Source organism: Nannospalax galili, unplaced genomic scaffold, assembly GCF_000622305.1.
Source record: "Nannospalax galili isolate Female #2095 unplaced genomic scaffold, S.galili_v1.0 scaffold1910, whole genome shotgun sequence".
NCBI classification, from domain to species: domain Eukaryota; kingdom Metazoa; phylum Chordata; class Mammalia; order Rodentia; family Spalacidae; genus Nannospalax; species Nannospalax galili.
The window spans coordinates 128,220-152,515 of record NW_008328083.1 but is presented as its reverse complement, the minus strand read 5'-3'; the positions used below and the strand labels follow the sequence as shown (position 1 = coordinate 152,515).

Genomic DNA, 24,296 nt, shown 5'->3' with positions numbered 1-24,296 from the left:
GACATTGAGAGACAGATTAAAAGAGCAGTGACTATAAAAGCTGATAGGGAGTCTGAAACCTCTACCATCATCTTTAAGAGATTCAGGGAACTTATTACTACATTGACTTTCTTGGCTAATTTAACAGAAAAGTCAGCAAGACAGAAAGCCTGAGTAAGACTGACAGTGTTGTAATACATGAATTGTCTCTGCTCAAAAATTTTGAGAGATACCTTAGGACCATTGATATTGTGTAACCTGCAGTTTACAAGGTGAGTGGATTAGGGTAGGCATGATAAAGAGTCATGAGAAATGAAGACAGACAAATTTCAAGTTTGTCAAAAGACACATATCTGCTAAAGTGCTCAAACTCCAAGCTCTCTACCAGTTTGCATTTTTGTAACTGGATAACAAAGGCCAGGTGGATTGCATTGAAAACATTTATATGAAGACAGACAAATTTCAAGTTTGTCAAAAGACACATATCTGCTAAAGTGTGCAAACTCCAAGCTCTCTACCAGTTTGCATTTTTGTAACTGGATAATAAAGGCCAGGTGGATTGCATTGAAAACATTTATTTTTTTGTAGTTCAAACACCTGAAAGTTGGAAAGCAAGATGGATTTTTGTCATTTCTCACACATGAAGAGAGCAGAGACAACTCTATATAACTTGTTATTAGGGCATTATGTCAGCCCAAGGTCCTCACTGGTATGACATACTCTAACTTGAGATATACTCTTCCATGTGACCTTGTATTAGGGTTGAGATTGAACTCAGGGATTTTGAGGAGACAAAAAGTTTCAGACTATCCAACTACGAAAGGAAATCTAATGAGAACTATACCAAAATGCCTCACATTCCAAATGCAGTGAAAAAGAAAAGGATAAAATGTTGAAGGCTGGTGAATTGATGAGAAGAGATTTGTGAATAGGGGAAAGCAATGTAAATAAAATCAGAAAATAATAGAAACACACGAGCGATAAGTAAGCCACTCCCCATTTTGAAAAGGTCCAAAATTGTCTATGAGAATTCCATCTTGTTAACTCATTTTGCAGGAATAGAAAGAGTACAGAAATATGGGAATAATTACTGAATTTTTCAGTTGCATACATATTTGTAAGAGGGCCAAAATTCATGTTTGCAGCTAGTAAGAAAATAACAATAAAAAATTGACATAGCAAAAAGGAAACATGAAATGTAGAGATGGAAATCATGCCAGATGCAATGTATTTTACTTTTTGTATTGACTTGTGGGTTTATTTTCTGGTTAATATTACCAATCTGACAGTTTGGTAGGATCCAAAATGTACATAGGGCAATGAACTGCTCACCTTCTGTGCTTATGAGATTGGTTCCAGGCCCAGTGTTTAAGATGTTCGGGATGCCCAAGTCTCTTGGGTGAAATGAAAGTTAGGTATAGATATTGAATGCATGCTTTTTCACATACTTATTTCTAGATTTCTTTTAATAGCAATACAATATAAATAGATTATATATTATGGTGTTTAGGAAACAAGCAAAACAAACTGTCTAGATTCATCAGACAACTACATTATGAATACTTTGACTGACGTGGTTATATAAAAGTGAATGGAACCAAATGGCACAGGAGTTGTCTGTTTTTAATACAATTGTACTTAAATGGAAGTGGAAAAAAACAATGTTGGGAATAGCACAATACACCTTTTCAAATTATACTATGGAGTATAATAAGAAAAACAGCATGGTATTAGCACAAATGCAAATATTTGAACCAATGGAATTAAGCACAGCACATAGAAAAGAACCCATGCAAACAGTGCAACTTACTTATTGACAAAGGAGCCAGAAAAACATGCCTTATAGAAAACATAGTATCTTTAACAAATCATGCTGAGAATATTGGATATCCGTATGTAAAAAATGAAAACAGACCACTGTCTCCTACCCTGAACAGAAATCATTTCAAAATTGAGTAAATATCATAAGGCTGAGTGGTCCAGGTAGTGCATGCCATTAATTCCAGAACTAGGGAGTCAGAGACAGGCATAGCTCTGAGATCCAGACCAGCCTGATCTACGTAGTGAATTCCAGGCTAGCTGGGGCTAGAGAAAGACACAGTCTCTAAAAGACCCCTAAAATTGCTAAATACTGTAATGTAAGACCAGAAACCCTGAAAATTCTAGAAGAAAATATGGGGAAAACATATCAAGATGCACATGCAAAGGACATTCTAAAAGAATGCTAACACCTTGGGAAATAAACCTCCCAAACTGACAAATCTGATTACACGAAATTAAATATATATTTCACAGCACAGGAAACAATCAACAGGGTAAATGCCTACAGAATGGGAAAGAACTATTTACCACCTGCTCATCAGACAAAAGACTATTATCCACCATGTAAAAAGATCTCCAAAACCTAAACCTAAGATGAAAAGTATATGACCAATAAATGAGAACATGACATTCATCAAAGAAAAATTACAAATGACTAATAAATATTTGAAGTGGCCACCTTCTTAACCCTCATAGAAATGCAAATGCAAAGTAAAAGAGGATTCCCTGTGACATCTTTAGAACAGCTATCATGAAATAGGCAAAGAACCATAGATGTTGGTGAGGATATGGACAAAAAGGAAATCTTTAAAGTCATTGTGGAATGAAAACTGGAACAGCCTTTATGAAAATCCATATTAAGTTTCCAGAAAATCTAAAAATGGAATCCCCATGGTATCAATAATATAGTAGTAAAATAGGGATATACAAGTATCTCTGTGCTATGATTACAGCTGTATCACATGTAAGTTCAATTCCTTGACAGCTTCAACAACTTAACAAAATACAAATCCCTAAGAGCTTACAGCATGCTGATTATTCTTCAAACACACCATAACTTTTCTTTTCCTTTTTTTGAGACAAGGTCTCCCCATAGCCCCAGCTAACCTGGAACTCACTGTGTAGATCAGGCTGGTCTTGATCGCAAAGAGGTATACACCTGCCACTGCCTCTGGAGTACTGAGATTAAAGACATGCACCACCACACCTGGGCCCCTTATTAAATATTAATAACTGACAGAGTCCCCTGTCAGCTCCTCCATAACCTGTTTATATTATATCTGGTGAGTTCACAGGTGATATTTTTCTTTCAAACCACAATAATTTCTTTCACACATTGCTGACACTGAAGAAGGTCAAGAAAAGGGCTCAAGCTGCGTGATAGTTGGCAGAATTTGGCTGCTCCGTTCCAGGACCCACAAAGCAAAAGACAAGACTGACTTCCACCAGAACTTCCAGTTCTGTAGCTGCCCACACATGAACAAATCAACACAGCTTTCTCAGTGAATCCAAGTCTTAGGACCACTCATCTCCAGGGTCCTTCCCATGTAGAATCTGTAGACACTAGGAAATTAGCAGGGCAGTAAGTGGAAGGCCACACCAGAAAAAATAAACTACTCTCTGCCTTCATTAACCCACACGAGTCTTGGGAGATGTTCTTTGATTTTCTAATACCCAGATAAAAATTACCAGATGCTACTATAGCCCCATTCATAATATATCAAATGTATCTATTTTCACCTAAGAAAACGCCATTCACCTGGTGACCTAACAAGTTTTCTATAATCTGTATCAGGCCATTGTCTAGGAGAGTTTCCTTGGGTAGTCTCCACACCTGTTTTTAAAGGACTAGCATGCATAGCACAGGATCCAGTGGTCCACAGTGGATGAGGGGACAACTTAGCATCTCAGTCATAGGCCCCTCCCTGCTTTATCTGCATCCAAATTCTCTTCAAATGGCCACTAGCCCTACACAAAACCTGAGCAATTCTGCAAACCCTATGTGAAAAGGGTTATCACTTAGTAGTTTACATCTTCCATGAAAAGAATAATCAGGGAACACTTACAAAAAAGAGAAAGAAAAAAAAAGCAGGACCAGAGAGTACTAGCAATCCTGGAATCAAATGAAGAACTGTTGTAAACACAATATCTTGTTACCAAATATTGAAATGAAAAATGAAGCAATGTTAATAAATGGAATGGAGCCTTGCTTGGTGTCTGACATCTGGATCCTACCGCTTGGAATCTGAGGTGGAGAAGAAAAGTTTGAGGTGAACTTGGGTCAGTTCTGAGGCCACGTCAGAAACAAGCAAAAGCATAAGGTAAGCACTGACATGCAACATAAACCAATCAAGTCTTGGGAGATGCAAAAGGCTGATATATTATGATAAGCATGAGGATGACTGGTGGAGGACATGAAACAACACACAGGTCAGGAAGTAGTAGGGGTGAAGTGAGTTAGAAAGTGGCAGACAAATTTCAAATTCACTGTGCTGAAGGTCAGAGACAATGTAGCATAAATGATATTTATACGTCAGAACAATAAACCAAACAATGGAAAAGTTGAAGGTGCAATCAGATTACCTTTCAATTTCTGCTCTTAAGCAGCTGTCCACATCAGTAGTTTAGAATAATTCCAAGAAGAAATAAAGGTAATCTTATTATTAATTTTTTAAATCATCTTTTTATTATTTTCATTTTACTTATATGAGAGTATGGCCTGCTTGTGTGTAAGGTCACCTGTGTCTTGAAATGCCCCAGAGATCAGATCAGGTCATAGGAAACTCTGGAACTAGAGTTATGTAAGCTGGTTGTTGACTACCATGTTGGTGCTGGGAATTCAAAGCTGGTTTTCAGCAAGAGCAGCCATTCCTCTTAACTACTGAGTCAACTCTCCAATTCCTCATTATTAATTTTTTAAAGGTAGAAGTAGAAGTAAGGACAGGCTCTGAGAAGCATGACATTCTGGGGTGCCTGTAGGAACCACATGCTCAAAATGTTCTGATCTCACACTACATGAGCTTCCTGTACCTATTTTTATTTTCCTAAAATGTAAGAACAAGAGGAAAAACAGATTTTTTTTTTAGTTTCTAATTCTGTGATGCCGTAGTTTCACTATTGAAATCCAGATATTAGGAATTAATGACAAACATTCACCGAGCAGGCTGTCAGTCTTATTTGTCCTATTTTCTATGAATCCTCGAAGTCATGTGAAACTTGAACAAAACATTCAGCTAATGTTTGACCTAGGCACACTACAGCATGATTGCTAGAGTTCTCTACATGATAACAGAGATACTGAACATTTTTAGTCCAGATGATTCAAAGAATGCTGGCAAATATGCACATGCATAGAAACAAAATCACCCATAACAATAACCAACCACATCAGAGTCATGGTTGCAAGGAACAAAGGACAGCTTAATGAATATTTGACCTAATGATTTGAAATGATTATTTCAACAATATTGTCCAAAATACATGCTGTATCATTTCTAATTGACAACTTCCTACAGTGTTGGGGAACGCTGTTGTTAGGGTTGTAGTCCTCCATGTCCGGATAGCTCTAAGGGGCTCGGGACCATATGGAAGGACTCCCCTTCTCAGCAGGGGGCCTCCTGCTCTCTTCCTGACTTACCTGGAAAGTACCACCAAGCACGGATGCCTGACCTTATTTGGAACATGACCTTTGGCATAGTTACCTGGAGTGAAAACTACCCCCAGGTTTTTTCTATATGATAATTAGGCATTTCCAGGTAGCCATAGGAGCCCACTGCCACATGTAAATAAAGCATACTATGAGCACCTATCAGCTGAGGCATTGGCTACTGCCTCCACACTATATTTTCCCTAGTTCTCCCACTGAATAAACGGAGCTGTTTCACTGAATCTAGAGCTGTTTGCATTGTTGAAACTGCCTCCCCGGAAGGGCTTTCTTCCGTCAGTGCTCACTGGCCGTCCTGACCCCGCTCGTCACTCCTGCTCCCTTTGTCCTCATGGACCAGTGGCCAACGACCCACAAGGAGAGGGAGCGACCCCATACTACAGCTTGGCCAAAGTCCTAAAGAAAAGTCAGAGATATAAGGCATCCTAGTGTGGGGTGTGAGGTCATGTCAACTAAACCAAGTGAGAATACAATACTCTATCATTCACAGAAGCAAAGAAGTCATCCATATGCCCAAATGGTAATTCAATAATAAAAATAATATTAAAAAGAGAATATGTCCCCAAGAAAACCCACCACTCCTAGAGACCTGTACTACAATGAGAATCACACAGAGGAACCCCCACGACACAGAATTTAAAAGAACAGTCATAAGCATGATCAAAGAACTTAAAGAACACACAAATAACTCAAGAACTCAGAGAGGATAGATATAAATTTTTGTGATAGAAGCTCAAGAAAATACAAACAGGCAAGTGAATGAAATACAGAAACAGGTTAGGATGTGATAAGTGTTTCACAAAAGTGATAAAAATATTGAAAAACTCAAAGCTGAAAGGAAAATTCAGTTGAAAAATTAATAATTCATTTTGAAATATAGGAGAAAGCCTCATGAGCAGAATGAATGAAATAAAAAACAGAATATCAAGACTTAATGACAAAATTGAGGAACTGGACTCTTATAAGAAACATTATAAAAAAAATTTAAAAAACCCAACAATCAGGAATGGAATATGCAGAAAATGTAGCACACCATGAAAAGACCATATCTACACATCATAGGCATACACAAAAGAGAAGAATCTCAGGCCAACGGCGTTCATCAAATCTTCAACAGGATTATAGAAGAAAACTTCTCCAATTTAAGGAAAGACATACCTATTCAGATTCAGGAAACACATCGAACACCAATTAAACGGGACCAGAACAGAAACTCCAAACAATACATCATAGTAAAAACACTAAATTTACAGAACAAAGACATAGTGCTGAAAGCTAGTACAGAGAAACAAGTTACTTGTAAAGGAAAACCCATCAAATTTATAGCTGACTATTCAATACAGACTATGAAAGTCATAAGAGCCTGGATCAAAGTATTCCCAGTTAGAAATGGCCATGGATGTCCCAAGAATACTTTACCCAACAAAACTATCTATCATAGTTGAAGTACAACAGAAAAATTTCCATGATGCAAATAGGCTGAAAGAATTCATGGCCACAAATCTTGCCCTACATTGAATACTCCAAGCAATACAAAAGATCAAAGATAGGAATGACTATACCCGAGGTTAAAGAAAGAAAACAAAGGAAGGTATAATTATGGAAACACAAAGTAGGACCAAGAATGTAAATAAAATGTCAGTAACCAATATACATCTTTCAAAAATAACTTTAAATATCAATGACCTCCACTCCCCAGTCAAAAAGATACATGCTATGGGAATGGATTGAGAAACAACTCATCTTACCTTCAACTTCAAGGATAGCTATTACCTTCTGGTGAAAGGATGGAAAAATATAAGCAAATGGTACTAAGAAGCAAGCAAGTGTTGCAATTTTAACATCTGACAAAATAGACTTCAAATTAAAACTAGTCAGAAGAGATAAAGAGGTCATTTTTTTCTAATCAAAGGAATAATTAACAAAGACAATGTTGCTTTTATGAACATACATGCACCAAACTCCAATGTGCCAAATTTCATAAAAACACTACTACTAGAGTAAAAACACAGATTAACCCCAACTCAGTAATAGTAGGTGACTTTAATACCTCGATATCTCCAAAAGACATGTTAGCTGGACAAAGAATACACAAAGAGACATCTGAATTAAATGAAATCTTATATCAAATGGACCTAAGAGACATCTACAGAAGATTGGATCCAATGACTAAACAGTAAACTTACTACTCAGCAGCCCATGCAAGATTATTTAAAATTGACCATATGCTGGGACACAGCAAACCTCAACAAAAACAAAAAAATTGAAATAATTCCATGCATTCTGTCATACCATAATACAATAAGGCTTATCATCAACTGCAAAAGAAGGTCTAATAATGACACAAACTCATAGAGATTAAACAACACACTCCTGTGTTGGAGTCCAAGGTGGCTGGACTCAGGGCAAGATGGGCCTGAAGTTTTAAGCAGGGTGCAGCCTCTGCTAAAAGGGGCAAAGCTCTGAAAACAGTGTCTGAGAGTCCTGTCATGTGAAACACTGAAACGACTAACAGAAGGCAACTATCCAGGTTCAAAGTTTACAGTCTCTTTGCTCTAAGAAAATCATCTTGACTTCCTTGATCTAGAGGTGAAAAACAACCTAATCAATAACACCAAGTATGTGTGTGATTAAAATTAAGACATCTTCGTTAATAAGCTCTGACACATTCCCTGGTCTTAACAAATGACCCTCTGCCCAAAGTAAGGAATGATCAATTTATGTGACATGTAGTATGAGCACCCTTTATCTTTGTCTAAATTGAACTTTACATGCACCCTGGACCCTGTACTTACTCATTAGCCCCTCTTTGATATATAAGCTTGCTATTAGAGAAAAAATCAGCTTGTTATGAAGGAAAGCACAAGTCCTAGAGTCGTAACTGTGTTGCCAATTCAGTATCGCTGTCATGGAAGCAATATTCCCGGATAAGCAAGACAGACTTGCGTCTCTACATGCCTGAATGATGAATGCATCAAGGAAGAATTCAGAAAGAAATGTATTCCAGGAACTAAAAGAAAAGGATAATATAACAAAAATCTTCTGGAATATTTTAGAAATGGTCCTAAGATGGAAGTTTATAGCTCTAAGTTCCTACATTATAAAAACAGAAAGAGCACATATAAATAACTGAATAATACAACTGAAGAATTTCAAAAGTCAAAAACAAAACAAACCCAAACCTAGTATATGATAATAAATAATAAAAACAAGCAAAAATTAATGAAACAGAAACAAAAAAACCCAATACAGTGAATAAATGAATTTAAGAAGTGGTTCTTTGAAAAGTTAAACAAGAAAGTCCCTTGGCCCAGTTAACCAAAGAAAGCAGAAATAAAAAGTAATGAAATCAGAGATGAAAGAGGAACCATCACAACAGACACCCAAGAAATCCAGAACATTATAAGGGAATACTTTAAAAACTTAAATCCTGTTAAATTTCAAAACCTAAAAGAAATGGATGAGTTTGTAAATTCATGGAAACCACCAAATTTAAACCAAGAAGAGATCAACAGCTTAAATACACCCATAACAAATAAGGAAATTGAAACAGAAATACAAAACCTCCTGACTAAAAGGAAAGCCAGTGCCTGGATGGATTCACAGCAGAATTCTACCAGACACTCAAAGAAGATCTAAAACCAATACTCATTAAGTTATTCAAAAAAATAGAAACAAAGGGAGAACTCCTAAATTCCTTCCATTATGCCAGTATCACTCTAATACAAAAACTAGGGAAAGAGACAAGTTAAGAAAACTGTAGGCCTATATCATCAATGAACATAGACACAAAGATTATAAACAAAATACTCACAAACCACAGGCAGAAAAACATCGAAAAGATCATCCACCATGATCAAGTCAATTGTATTCCAGAGATGCAACGATGGTTCAATATTTGTAAGTCAATGTGCAACAAATCATATAAATGGATTTAAAGACAAAAATCACATAGTCATCTCAGTAGATGCAGAAAAGGCCTTCGAAAGAGTCCAATATGCATTAATGTTAAAAACACTAGAGGGAATTGAACTGGAGGGAACATGACTAAACAAAATTAAAGTTATATACAACAAACTCACAGACATCATTCTTAATGGAGAAAAACTAGAAGCATTTCCATTAAAACTCAGGAACAAGATAAGACTGTCTACAATATCCACTCTTTTTCAACATAGTTCTTGAAACTCTTTCAAGAGCATTAAGACAAGAGAAGGAAATTAAAGGAATACTAATTAGAAAAGAAGTGGTCAAATTTTCAGCATTTGCAGACAGCATGATAGATTATAGATCCCAAAAATTCCACCAGAAAACTGCTAGCAATGATCAATACTTTCAGTAATGTGGCAGGTTACAAAATCAACTTACAAAAATCAGTAGCCTTTAAAAATATACCAATAACAAGTAATGGGAAAAGCATTCATGAAAACCCTCATCCTCTGATTCACAATAGACTCAAAAAAATTAAAATTGTCCTGAAACATTGCACATGGGAGCTTGTGGTAATGGTGGCATCAAGCACAGACTCCTGCCAACTCAATAAGACAAGGGCCCAGAGTGGAGCAAGGGAAATGGGTGGTGGATGCTCTGGGAACTATTGGAGATGAATTACTACTGGGTGAGGGAGAGTATGCTTTATCAACGATCTCTACATAGGCTGACTAGACTCCAGTGTATGAATTTGCACTGAAGGACATCTGGGTTCAAATGCTTGACAGGACATAACATGTTTGGCAGAATGTATGAGTCCAGTGGTGGTGGTGGTGGTGGTGGATAGGGGAACCGGTCTAGGCCTAAATTTGATTAAGAACTGTTGTATAAAATGTACAAAAGTTCAATAAAAAATAAAAATAATTAATTAAAATGTCTAGGAAAAACCCAACCAAAGACCAACCAATTAAAGATCTCTATAATGCAATTCTAAATATTTAAAGAAAGAGTTAGAGGAAGGTACCAGGAGATAGAAGGACCTACCATGTTCATGGATTGGTAGAATTAATACTCTGAAAATGACAATCCTACCATAAGCAATCTAATGATTCAATCTAATTCCAATTAACATGCCCAGGAAGTTCTTCACAGAACTAGAAACAATAAATCATCCTAAAATTCATACAGAATCACAAAAGACCCTGGATAGCAAAATCAATCTTAGGCAAAATGAGCAATGCTGAGGATCAGGGGAATCACCATATCAGATCTCAAAATATTTATTACAGAACTATAGTCATTAAATAGCATGGGCCTGGCACAAAATCAGACACAGGGACAATGGGAAAAAATAGAATACCCAAATATGATTGCAAGTAATTTCAGTCACATGATATGTAACAAAGGTACCAAGAACACTCAATGGAGAAAAGAAAGAATCTTCAACAAATGGTACTGGGGAAACTGGATCTTCACCTGTAGAAGAATGAAATTAGAACCTTAGCTTTCACCCAGCACAGGAATCAACTCCAAATGTATCAAAGACCTCAATATTAAACCTGAAACTCTGAAACTGCTAGAAAAATCCATAGGCAGTACCCTACAAGATATAGATGTGGGAAAGGGCTTTCTAAATCCAACATCTGTTGCTCAGGTGTTAGGTTCAAAAATCAAAAGTGGGACTTCATTAAATTAAAAAGCTTCTGTAGGACAGCTGGGGCTACAAGGAGACCCTGTCTAAAAAAAGACAAAAAAAAAAAAAAAAAAAAAAAAAACTTCTATATAGGAAAAGAAATAACCAAGGAAGTGAGAAGGAAACTCACCGAGTGGCAGAAAATCTTCACCTGCTACACATCTGACAGACTATTAATATCCATAATATACAAAGGACTCAAAAAATAAAGAAACAAGAAAATAAACTACCCAATAAAAAGATGGTCTAAGGACTTGAACAGAGAATCCTCAAACAAAGAAAAAACATATAAAAAAAATCACCTTAAAAATCCTCAACATCCTCAGTAATTAGAGAAATAAAGATCGAAACCACTTTAAGAGTTCATCTAATCCCATTCAGATAGGAACAAAAGAACAAAAGGCATCAAATGGTGATGAGGATGTGGAGAAACAAGGGTGCCAATTCATTGCTGGTGGAATTGCAAAATCATGCAACCACCGTGGAAAGCAACGTGGAGAATTCTTAAAAACTTAGAAATGAATCTACCATATGATAATAAAGATCGAAACCACTTTAAGAGTTCATCTAATCCCATTCAGATAGGAACAAAAGAACAAAAGGCATCAAATGGTGATGAGGATGTGGAGAAACAAGGGTGCCAATTCATTGCTGGTGGAATTGCAAAATCATGCAACCACCGTGGAAAGCAATGTGGAGAATTCTTAAAAACTTAGAAATGAATCTACCATATGATTTGGTTGTACTACTCCTTGGCCTATACCCAAAGGACTGTAAAGATACCTGTACATTCATGTATGTTGTTTCCCTTTTCACAACAGCTAAGAAATGGAAACAACCTAAATGTTCCTCAACTGACAAATGGATAATGAAAATGTGGTAGATTTACACAATGGGGCTCTACCCAGCGGTAACAAAAGACGAAGTTATGAAATTTGTAGCTGCATGATTGGGAGGTACCACGTTATGTAACTCTCTGTAATCTACAGTCATTCTCCAGGGGCCATCTGGCTTCCTGATAGGCCAAACGGGGCTACTGAAAAGGCACTGGGCTGGGTGGATAGTCTCTACCTTTTCTAGTTCCTGGATGATTTCTGTAATTTCATCTAGACCATCAGGCAGCCAGTGCTTTTTTAAATTCACCACCCTTCATGGTGTGGACAATTTTACTGGCTCCCATCTTGCCCATCCCCAAATAATTGTTTTCACTGTTCCTATCCTTAGCTGGAACTCTCCAGTGGTAGTATGTGTGACCCACTAAGGTATCTACCACTAGAATGTTCTCTTGCAAGGGAGAGATGCACACTGTACTCCTGGGGAGGGGGATAATTGCCCACTTCCAGAATGAGTCTAATCTGCTTTACCTGTGTGGTTTTAGCCCCATACCTGTCCGTTGCCATTCATTGGCCCTAGTGTTTTGGGGGGTTGCGATGAATCAATGTACATTCTGCTCCAGGATGGATTAGGCCCATGCTTTTTGTATATTACAGGGGATCCAGTAAATCCTCAATTCAACATGGGGCCCCAGTCACTCAGTAAGTCCCTCACCTATGTGTAACCTTGGCTACCCCATGAGGGGAGTGACTCAGGGGGAGAGCTCCAATACCACGAGGCTGCCTTCTTTTGGAGTAGGTGGTGCATTTGGAGTCACCCTCACATCCTGGTAACTAGTTTCTCTTCCGTGGCGAAGTGCTGGTCTGGTCATAAAGCTCTCCATAGGCTCACCATCACAGAGTTTGGTTGTTGATCAGTTTTTTTTTCCCTAGCAACTTCTGCTCTGTACAGATCCATCCACATCTGTGCTCAAGAGAAATGGGGGTTGGCTTTTGCCAGGTTTCTGCCCTTTTCCTGTATGTCTACTTGATTTAGTACCTTATGAATCTGGTTTACATGTTAGTCCAAACCATTTAAATCTGCTAAGGCCTCTCCTGCCTCATATAGGTCACACCCAGCCATAGGGTTCATCACTGCCACCAAAGCTCCACACTAGTTTCATGGGCCTTGCTGAATCAGTTACTTTCTTAAGTCTCTGGCAAAAACAGTCCTGTTGTGGTCTGTGAACTGGGCATCAAACACAGCTTCCCTTATACCCAGTTCTCTCAGTAGTGCCTATCCTTCCTCTATGCTTTCCATTCTATGATGCTTTCAGCTGGGGATAACCAGGTGTCCCTAATGGCTCATATGAGCCAATCTGTCATGGACTGATTTCCTTCATATTGCCTTACATTGGGAAGTCTTTGTCTCAAGGAAGGATGAGTGTTTATGTTGCTCAGCTTCTCTGCTTCTATAGCACTTAAAATAATTCCATCTTCCCCCATGTCCTTCATTGCTTGTTTGAGCACCTTCCCTGGTTCCAACAACTCTAGTGCTGAGTATTCTCTGATTACCGTACAGAAAGTAAGTCCCTATAATTGAGATAGGATATGCTTCATACACAGGACTTGGAGCAATGGATCAGGAACTACCTGAAAGCCTTCTCTCTGAAGACTGGCTCTCATAGATCTAGAGGATACTGTGGAAACTGCTGGGGGAGAAAATCAATCAATGGCCCAAACCATCTCTAATGCCCAATAACCACAGTGACTGGCAAAGTAAACTTTACTGGTGTCACTTTTATCTAGGTGATAATCAACAGCTATTTGGATTTAAAGCCTTCTTAGTGGTAGGGAAACCATGGGTGGCACTGTATATATAGCTAAATACATATGACTGGAGAGGTCATAGATCCTAGAGAAAATGCTCTTTGTCATATTTCTTGACAAATGAAATTTCTTACTGCTTACAAAATATGGAACTTTATATTTGCAGACAAGTATACCATATGTCCTAGTTTGTTTCGTCGTTGCTGTGACAAAACACTCTGACCAATACCAATTTGGGGAGGAAAGGGTTTATTTGGCTTATATCTCCCAGGTCACAGTTCATCAGGGAGCCCAAAGTAGAAACTCAGGGCAGGAACCTGGAGGTAGGAGCTGAAACACAGACCATGGAGGAACGCTGCTTACTGACTTGCTCCCCTGCCCCCTGCTCAGCCTGCTTTCTTATTCAACATTGGCCCACCTGCCCAGGGGTGGCACCACCCACTGTGGACTGGGCCCTCCCACATCACTCAACAATCAAGAAGATTCCCAAGAAGATGGACATGGCCACAGGCCAGTCCAATAAAGGAAATTCCCCAATTGAGGCTCCCTCAACCTAGGTGTGCCAAGTTAGACACTAAAGCTATCCAGCACACCATACATTACTCACCAAAGAAGATTCATTTTGCAATATATGCAGGTTATTACAGAGTTCCACAACAGGTCACACACAGCGAATATATATCTGACAGATGCCCAGCCATAAATGACACATCCACAGTTGAACTGACTGCTGAAAGATGAAATTTCAAAGTAGCTTTATTTTATTTCTCCAACGACTAAGGGTGTTAAACATTTTTTAAAATGTTTCTCAGTAAATTTTATTTTCATCTTTTGAGTGTTATATGTTATATTCTATGAACCATATTTAGTTTTTTTAGTCCTTTGTACATTCTAGAAGTGAACCCTGTTTCAGATATATAATTGGCAATAATTTTTTCACATCTGTAGGCTGGTGTCATTTGCTATACAGAAGTGTTTTGGTTTTATGATGTACCATTTTTATATTATATTGTAAAAAAGAGCAGGAAGGGAAAAAGTCTGAACATGTTTAATGTAGAAAATTTATAATGTTAAAACTTGAAGTCATTTGAGCCCAGGACTTTGAAAGAACAAGGAGATTACACAAACTGTCCCCAAGTTATTATAAACTGTCATACCCACTAACAGGACTTGGTGGAGTATTGTTAACCCCTGTTTCAAGATGTGGCCCTAGAACATACAAACCCCAACCATAAATCAATTCCCATACACAAACAAATCCTTCCATGCATGCAGTCCCTAAGCTTTAAAAAAAATTCCTACAATAGTTTACCGTGATATGTGAACATACTTAACATCCCCTGCAGCTTGGCCAGTGTGGTCTCTGTGTGGATTCCCTCCTGCCAGCTGCCATTCCTCACTGACTAATGCTAAAGTCAATTTGGATTGTTGAGGTTGTTTGCTTTCTCTACTATCTTTGACTTTTATTCCTACCATTTTGATGCCCCAAACAAGGATCAAACCACCAAGCCCCCTTTCTATAACCACTCCCTTCACAGCATTTGCACAGTCCACAGTCTTCCTCGAAGCCAGAACCATCCATTTCATTCACCCAATTCATATGATAAATATGTTTGTGAAAGGCTTTCTTCATGAACAGTCAGTGAGCATGAAAGAAGTTGACATTGAGAGTCAAATTAGAAGAGAATATGAATGTATATGCTGATAGGGGCTCTGAGATTTCTACCATCACCTTGGAGACATGCAGGGAACTTATTACTACATTGTCCTTCTTGGCTGATGAGAAAGAAAAGTCAAAAACACAGAAAGTTTGAGCAAGTCTGACAGTGTCAATATTTGAACTGTCTCTGTTCATAAGAAACACCTTAAAACCACTGGTATTATGTCATCTGCAGCTGACATGGTAAGGTAAGGGGATTAAGGCAGGCCTGACAGAGAGTTATGAGGGATGAAGACAAACAAATTTCAACTTTGCCAAAAGACACGTATCTGCCAAAGTATTTAAACTCCAAGCTCTCTACCAGTTTGCATTTTTGTAATGGAATACAAAAAGCCAGATGTTTTGTATTTAAAACATTTACTCTTCTTGTAGTTTGGGGGCCTGGAAGTTGGGAAGTAGGATCAATTTTGTCATTTCTAACATACAAACAGAGGACAGAGACAACTATATGTATCTTTTTATTGGAATATTACATCATCTCAAGGTGCTCACTGGCATGGCATAGCCTAACTTGAATCAATGTATAAGATATATATACTCTTTCTTATGGCCTCTTATTAGGCTTGAGATTTCAATTGTAGATTTTGAAGAATCAAAAACTTTCAGATTATTCAACACCAAAAGAAATGTAATGAGAACTACATCAAAATGCCTCACAGCTCATATGCAGTGAAAAAACAGGCTGGTGAACTGATTGGAACAGATTTAATGCATAGGGGAAGCAGCGTAAACAAAACAGAAAATAATAGAAACACATGAATGACACAGAAGCTGATCCCCATTTTAAGTAGGTTGAAAATTGTCTATGGGGATTTCATTTTGATAATTTATTTTGAAGGAGTACAAAGGATATAAATATATGGAAATATTAATTACAGGATTTTCAGCTGCCTACATATATATGAGTGACAAAATGCAATTTTGCAGCAAGTAACAAAATAATGATAAAATAAATAGACATAACAAGAAGGGAAAAAGAAATGTGGAGCTGGAAATCATGGCGGATACAATATATTTTGCTTTTTGTCTTGAGATGTGGAGTTTGATTTTAGGTCAACATTAACAACATGCCAGTTTGATAGGATCATAAATGTATGTAGAGAAACTACTGACCTGCTGTGCTTATGAGATTGGCTCCATGACCAAGGTTCAAGATGTTCAGGATACTCAAGTCTCTTGGGTGAAATGGAAATGAGGTGTAGCTAAGGAATGCATGCCTTTCCACATACTAACTCATTTCTGGATTTCTGCTAGAGTTCTCTACATGATAGCAGAGATACTGAACATTTTTAGTCCGGATGATGCAAAGAATGCTGACAAATGTAGAAGCAACACATCCCATAATAATAACCAACCACATCAGAGTCATGGTTACGTGGAACAAAAGACAGCTTGATGAATATTTGACCTAATGATTTGAAATGATAATTTCAACAATGTTGTCCAAAACACATGCTGTATCATTTCAAATTGAAAACCTCCTGCATCTTGGATGAAGTCCTAAACAAAAGTCAGAGCTGCAAGGATCCGAGTGTGGGGTATGAGGTCACCCAGTAGGAGCTTAAAGGTGCCTTTGTTCTGTCTCTCTTTTTAAAGATACAGATCTGCTTCGCTCAGTACAGACTTGGGAGCAACTAAGAGCCTCCTCCAAGATGCTGGTGGTCCTGCTCTCTGCAGCCCTGGTGACGCTGAGCACAGCATGGAGTTCAAACAAAGCTATGAAATGGGGGAGGACGCTGCATGCTGACTTCTGTGGCTTAGGGAACCCACCAAGCCATCCTTCTGGCCTAACTCCTCTTTCATTAGTTACGAAAATTCAGTATTTAGTGTTCTAATATTTAAATCAGCATTTATTCCTATTTCCATCAATGATAAGCCCAAGGATATGAAATGCAAGAAAAGGAACACAGGAAGTAAAAGCATAAACCAATATAAACATATGACAATGACACTGAAATACCCAGACAGTCCAATGAATATTGTAAGTAAGGTTTTGAATCAATTCTAAGGAGGGATAAAAATGGCATGTGAACTGGGCAGCATAGCCCCAAGCTAACTGCTTTTTCAGCAGTATAACCTAAGGAGAGGATTTGAGTTCTGAGATGTGTGAATTTGGGTTAAAATCATTTTCCTATAGTGCACTTGTGTAACGTGAAAATAACATGGCTGATGGTTACAAAAATTCAGTATTTAGTGTTCTAATATTTAAATCAGCATTTATTCCTATTTCCATCAATGATAAGCCCAAGGATATGAAATGCAAGAAAAGGAACACAGGAAGTAAAAGCATAAACCAATATAAACATATGACAATGACACTGAAATACCCAGACGGTCCAATGAATATTGTAAGTAAGGTTTTGAATCAATTCTAAGGAGGGATAAAAATGGCATGTGAACTGGGCAGCATAGCCCCAAGCTAACTGCTTTTTCAGCAGTATAACCTAAGGAGAGGATTTGAGTTCTGAGATGTGTGAATTTGGGTTAAAGTCATTTTCCTATAGTGCACTTGTGTAACGTGAAAATAACATGGCTGATGTTCTTCTTCTCCTGTGCTTACTTCTAAGATGTCATCAGTGAAGACTCTTCAGTCCAGCTCTTAGGTAAGTATAAATTCATCTTTTGTGAACCTGCTGTGTTTCTTACTTCTGAAATTACTCAGTTCTGTGAGATGTAATAAGTATTTTTTAAATCAAAGTATTAGTGAGAGGCAGATTCTCTAGAGATATAGAGCAATGTTCCCTTACATTAATTCTGGGGTCCTGAGCCGAACAACGCTCTAGGTTTGAGGAGCTGGACTGTTGTGAAAGCAGCAGACAGAAGCACCTGCTGAAAAGATGGGTACACTGGAAGTGTCCTCATTTAGACTCCTCAAGGGCAGTTTAAGTTGCTCAAAAAATTCATTCTTCCCAGTCGTTCTCTGTTGACTTACATGGCATTATGGGAAACACATAGAAATGTCTGTACCACCTCTTTATATGAGTTCTGCATCCATGGCTGATGAATAATTACAAAAATATTCCCCTAATCCTGAGTGGAGCATCTGTTTATTTCTTTTTATAATCCTTGCTTATTCTCTAAGTGGTTCTAAGTCTCTTAACGCCATGGTATTTTGTCAGTATAGAGCTTTGTTGTCATGACTTGGATTCACAACTAAGTTCAAAAAAGTACTAGTAAAAATACCTTCCCTTTTCTCCACTTATGTCTTGGCAAATGTCCACTTATTTTAATATACACAAAACTACCAATTGTGCACCAAGTCTAAGGACAGATATTTGTCCCAAGAGCTGGTACATAAGAATGATGATATGATGCATATATAAATGTTAATAAGGTATTTTCATGAAGAATCCTGGGAATGGAGGGCTTTGGAAGTTGAGAGAGAGGATTAATGAAAAGGAGAATGTGTAAGCTCATTTGCTCTGATCTATACCCAAACAGGGGCAGAGAAACCCAACCAGGGTCCTGGTCCAAACCTCTGCTCCCACTTCCTGTAGGACAGCCCCCAAAGCCAACTCCTCCTGAGGAAGGTGGTGATGAGAACAGTGGTGAAGAGCAAAATTCACAGGAGGAATCAGCTCAGGAAAAGGGCTGTGAACCTGGGAACCAGCAGGGCCCCTCTCCACAGGGAGGCCAGCAGGGCCCTCCTAAGCCTGGTAAACAGCAAGGCCCACCCCCACAGGGAGGCCAGCAGGGCCCTCCTAAGCCTGGTAAACAGCAAGGCCCACCCCCACAGGGAGGTCAGCAACAGAAATGCCCTCCTCAGCCTGGTAACCAACAAAGCCCATCCCAACAAGTAGACCAGGAACAACCAAGTTACCTGAAGACATTGTTTGCATAACCAACAGGTTCCACAACATTGAAAAGGTAATTTCAAATTCCTCTGCCTGTTTCATCCCAGAGAGACCTTAAGAATAAAAACAACCTTCTATCTGAGCATACATGTATCCAAAATTTGAATTGCCTTTATATTTTCAAATTCTGGAACTGATTTTGGTTTAAATACATTCTTTGTCAAATGCCTTAACTCTACCATTATTGATATTCAAGATTACTGTAAGAAATCATTTCAGAATATGTTGAAATTAAGTCATACCTTCCTTCTCTCTAACCTTTTTTGTTTGTTTTTTTTCAGAAAGTAAGAAGCTAGTCATGTCATTGGAACATGTTGTCATGGCTGTACCTTCATTATTCCAAAAAAATAATTAGCATGCAGTTACCATGTAATGTTTCTCTTTCTGTGTCTGGTGAGACTGTAATTTGAGAGCTATGGACACATAAAGAAATCAAAACCCCTACATAGAGCTGCTTTGAGAAGATGTTTTCTGCCTTTATGTGTCAACCAACTCTCATGTGAGAACACTCCATTGTTCACAGACTTAAGTTCTCTGTAGAGATTTGGTGACCATTACCAGTTAATAGGATTCCAAGACTTATGTTAATAAGGGAGGCTGCACTGAGATAGGGTTTCAATATCAAATTACATAAACAGTGGTACTCTTGAATGTCATGTACCATTGGTTGACCAGCATTCCAAGCAATACCTATCTAGGTATACATGGAAAAAATGCTTCGTTTCTTACAGACAGCACTCACCTGCCCAGTTGACACTTTCCTCTGAAGAAGCTGGCTTTCTGGAGCTAGTACTCATCTGGACATTGTAGTCCCAGCCAGCTCACATTTATACTTCGATTTGGCCAGTCATTCAAATGGAAGAGTGTCTCAGGGACATGGTGTTCATTGTTTAGCGCCCCTGTTTGTGACAAGCCTCATGTACCTGGAACTTATAGGCAACTGCTATTTGAAAGTATCTTAAGCAACTTTAGGACAGTCTTACAATCTTAAAGAAGGCAAATAGAAAACATGTCGATGTTCTAGGGGGTGAGTAATTCTTAAGATTTCCCAAATAACTGGTTTTATATTCCTAGGAATGAATGTGCTGTTCTCCCTAGAAACAACTTCTCTAATTTTTAGTCTTTAATTGTTCTCAGTTCTTTCCCTCTTTCCATTCCCACCCTTCCTGACTAGTAGTGGATTCTCAGAAGAAAGGGATAGCAGTTATTCAGATATCCATCTTCCTTTTTTCTTTTATTTTTGGACTGCTGACAATTTTATCAGTGAGAAGTACAACAATACCATGCTGGAATATATTAAGATTTATGTGAAAATTCAAGGACACACATTAATCACGTACATATACAATATAAATGAAACATTTCTGTGAGTTCAAGGCCAGCCTGGTCTACATAGTGAGTTCCAGGACAGCTGGGGCGACAGGGAGACCTTGTCTCAAAAAGACAAATAAATAAATAAATAAACAAATAAATAAATAAATAAACAAATAAATGAAACATTTCTAGTTTTTTTCTGCAATGTCGACATGTCAAATTATTTTGGATGATCAGAAAGAAACACTGCTTTCCAGAGAGCCTGTCCCGCTAAGGGACTCAGCAAAGCCATTAAAGCACCATACCAATCTCAAGGTCCCTGTTGAATCAAGTTCTTCTTTGAATCTCTGGTGAACACAGTCCTGTCTGGTCTACTATATATTTATTTCCTCATACCTAGTTTTCTCAGTAGTGCCTGTCCCTCTTCTGTTGTCCTCTAGGATCTGATATCCATGGGAACCTCCCATGGTGATGACCAAGTATCTCTAATGGCTCATATGCACCAGTCCATCTGGGACTAATTCTCTCCATGTACTACCTCAAGTTCTGCAGCCTATGTCTAAAGGCAGGATGGGTGGTTATATTGCTCAGCTTTAATGCTTCTGTAGTACTTAAACTAACATCATTTGTTCCCATGTCACATATCCTCACAAGCCAGATGGTGAGGTGCTCCTAGACTGCTTCTTTGAAAGTCTTCCCTAGTTCCAATAGCTGCAGTGCAGAGTATTTTCTGATTGCTACAGTCTCTTACCCCGCCCCCATTGTTAAGACCTCCGTCAGCATGCTGGAACATGGATTTTTCCTTTCTTTGTATTAAAGGTCAAACCTGAGGGGCATCTTCTAGATCGCTCCCTTCCTCACCACTCTCTGCCCTCTCACACATGTTCCAGGTTTTGGGGTCCCAGGATGAGTCTTGTCTCATTGATCTGATTTGGACTCTTTTCCCTTTCTGACCCTCTCTAGTCATAAAAAAACAGCAAGCTAACATCTCAATTTCTTTTTCTCTTTTATGCAATTTACAGGCAAAGTCAGGAGCCAATACTGAAGAGGTCAGTATTTCTCACTGAAATTCCTCTCTTACACATTTAGTCTCCCTTCAGGCTACTGCCTGGGATTAGATCTTTTATCTGGCAAAGCAGCACCCAGGCCATCTGGTGAGCTACTCCAAGGACTTGCAATGTTTGCACTAGGCCTTTCATGGTTCTTAAAGCATCTTCATACTCACATGGCAGACCGAACCTCTCAAGCAGGTACAGCATTCCATACCACCTACAAGAGGACTGCAATCCCAGGATATCCCCCACTGATCTCACCTAGGTAGTGTCACCTTAGTTACACATCTCATTATCCTCTGTATCATCCATGCCACCACTGTTACCCCCACTGGACCTATGGGGCTAGCCCACCATGTCAAAATTTCCTCCGCCCACACTCTCTCCGGATGCAACTTTGCTTCGGTCGTTGGTTTCCTTCCCCACACCAGAGGCACCATTGCTCTTCTCAAACTCATCCTTGGTTTTGCTGTATCCTACAGGTTATGCCAATTGCTGCTAACACTCCTCCTGGGAGACACGAGCAATATCTGGCCCCCTCTTCTCAATGTCCTTACAAAAATCTTAGGTCTAAGTTTTCCAAACTACTGTATGTGAAACTAAAGAGTTTATCGGGGTTACTGATGGAGCAATGGATGAGGGTTTACTTACAGGAGTGTGGGTGCTGCCCCCCGCCCCAGACTGCGATGGAAAATCTCCATCGGGCATGGATGTGACCTCACAGCTTCGTGAAATGGTGAGAGAGCATCTCCCTATAGGCTTCCTCCACTTAAGCACCCTTTGCGTCTCCCCCTTGTGCTGTGCAGGCTGACTGGTTGGTTGGGAGGTGTGGCCAACTCTCCTGGTCCCCTCTTTTCTTGCTGGGCATCAACAGTCAGGTTTGTATGTGATGATCCTAAACAAGGTGGTGCAACAAAGCTTTGGAAGAAGGGAGTTGATGTCCGTAGTCTGTTTTTTGGAGGTTAGTAGCATAGACTACTATGCCACAGATCATGTATATATATGTAAAGTTTTTTTCATGAAGAATGGGGAGAATGGAGAAGTTGGCAGTTGAGAGGGAGGTTCGAGGAGAGGGGAATGTGCAAGCTTATCTACTCTGATCTGGATCCAAACAGGGGCAGAGCAACAAAACCAGGGGCATGGTCACCACTCTCCACAAGCCCCTCCTGGAGGATGGCCCCCCAAACCCCTCCTCCTGAGGAAGGTGGTAATGATAACAGTGGTGAAGAAGCAAATTTACAAGAGCAACCAGCACAGCAAGAAGGCAGTGAGCAGACCCCTCAGCCTAAAAACCAGCAAGACCACCCCCACAGGGAGGTCAGCAGCAGCAGAACTACATTCCAAGTCCTGGAAAACAGCAAAGTCCACTTCCACATAGAGGCCAACAGGGCCCTCCTAAGCCTGGAAACCAGCAAGTCCTACTCCCACAGGGAGGTTAGCAACCAAAGGGTCTCCCCATCCTGGAAAGGAGAAAGGTCCACCCCCACAGGGAGGCCAGCAGGTTCCTCTTCAGCTTGGAAACCAACAAGGCTGGCCCTAGTCTGGTGTAATTAGAATGATCTGATATAACTACGGTTATTGACTTTGCCCCTGACATGATATAATTGTGGTTTTAAGCTTTATAAACCCAACTCTGGGTGCTGGTGAGACAACTCAGTGCTTAAGAGCATGGGCTCCTCTTGCAGAGGACCTAGGTACCATTCTCAGTACCCACAGGGCAGCTACTAACCATCTGTAACTCCAGTTCCAGGAGATTCAACACCCTTCTCTGACTTCTGAAGGCATTACACATTGCAGGTGTACATACATGCAGGCAATATGCGCATACACATAAAATGAAAAAATTTTTAAAAACGAAATAAAAATAAATAAACCTCATTCTGCCTCCCATCAAGGATGAGAGTTCCTTTGGCCTTAGCCCTCTCTGACCATTGGCTAGTAAAGAACTCTTGATTCAACTCGAAACGTCATGACATTTCTCACTCTGTATTACAAATATACCACATTTTCCGTTATCAGTTCATCACTCAGCAGACATCTAGATTACTACTACTCCTAGCTTTTTGTAGGGCCCGGCCAGAATTGTATGAGCTGTTCCTAAACCCTTGGGGCAGGACTGTCAATGGGAATTTTGGGAAGTTTAGGGTGCTGTGGACCCCAGGGTGCATGGGAATAGGAAAAACAAACAAACAAACAAAAATTGAAACTACAAGAGGGTTCCCTGTGAAGTCATTTAGAGTGACTGTCGTGAAACAAGCAGAGAACCACAGATGGTGTCAATCGGGAATGGCAGGAATGGAAGGAAGGCAAGAACTGAGCTTGATCAAAGACTAGAATTTAGAGGAGGGGCCTCTAGGGAAAATAGCACCCTCCGTTCTAGGAATCTAGGACCCATTATATGGAAAATCTTAAGGACTCCTCCACTCCTGGAATATTTACACATTTCATGTTTCCTTCTTTTAAAAAAGTTTAACTGAGTGTTTTCACATCCTGCACAACAGCTCTCAATCACATTCAGACCCCCTCCTCCATCCACACCACCCCCTATTCTTCCCATCAGACTCCATGCACTCCATTACATATGCCAAGTCCCATCCAGTCAAACATCTGTACCCAGATGTCCTTTG

At 39.2% G+C, this 24,296-nt stretch overlaps 1 protein-coding gene across 1 annotated transcript in view; it reads left to right on the top strand.

Moving 5' to 3' along the window:
* The window catches only part of LOC103743405 (basic salivary proline-rich protein 2-like), a 33,023-nt gene extending 9,814 nt beyond the window's left edge, over positions 1-23,209 (top strand). The window contains 8 exon segments of the mRNA XM_017800791.2: positions 18,017-18,052; positions 18,947-19,280; positions 21,707-21,867; positions 22,275-22,405; positions 22,476-22,483; positions 22,785-22,966; positions 22,969-23,117; positions 23,120-23,209. Coding sequence (XP_017656280.2) covers positions 18,017-18,052; positions 18,947-19,280; positions 21,707-21,867; positions 22,275-22,405; positions 22,476-22,483; positions 22,785-22,966; positions 22,969-23,117; positions 23,120-23,209 — 1,091 coding nt within the window.
* The last annotated feature ends 1,087 nt before the right edge of the window (positions 23,210-24,296 follow it).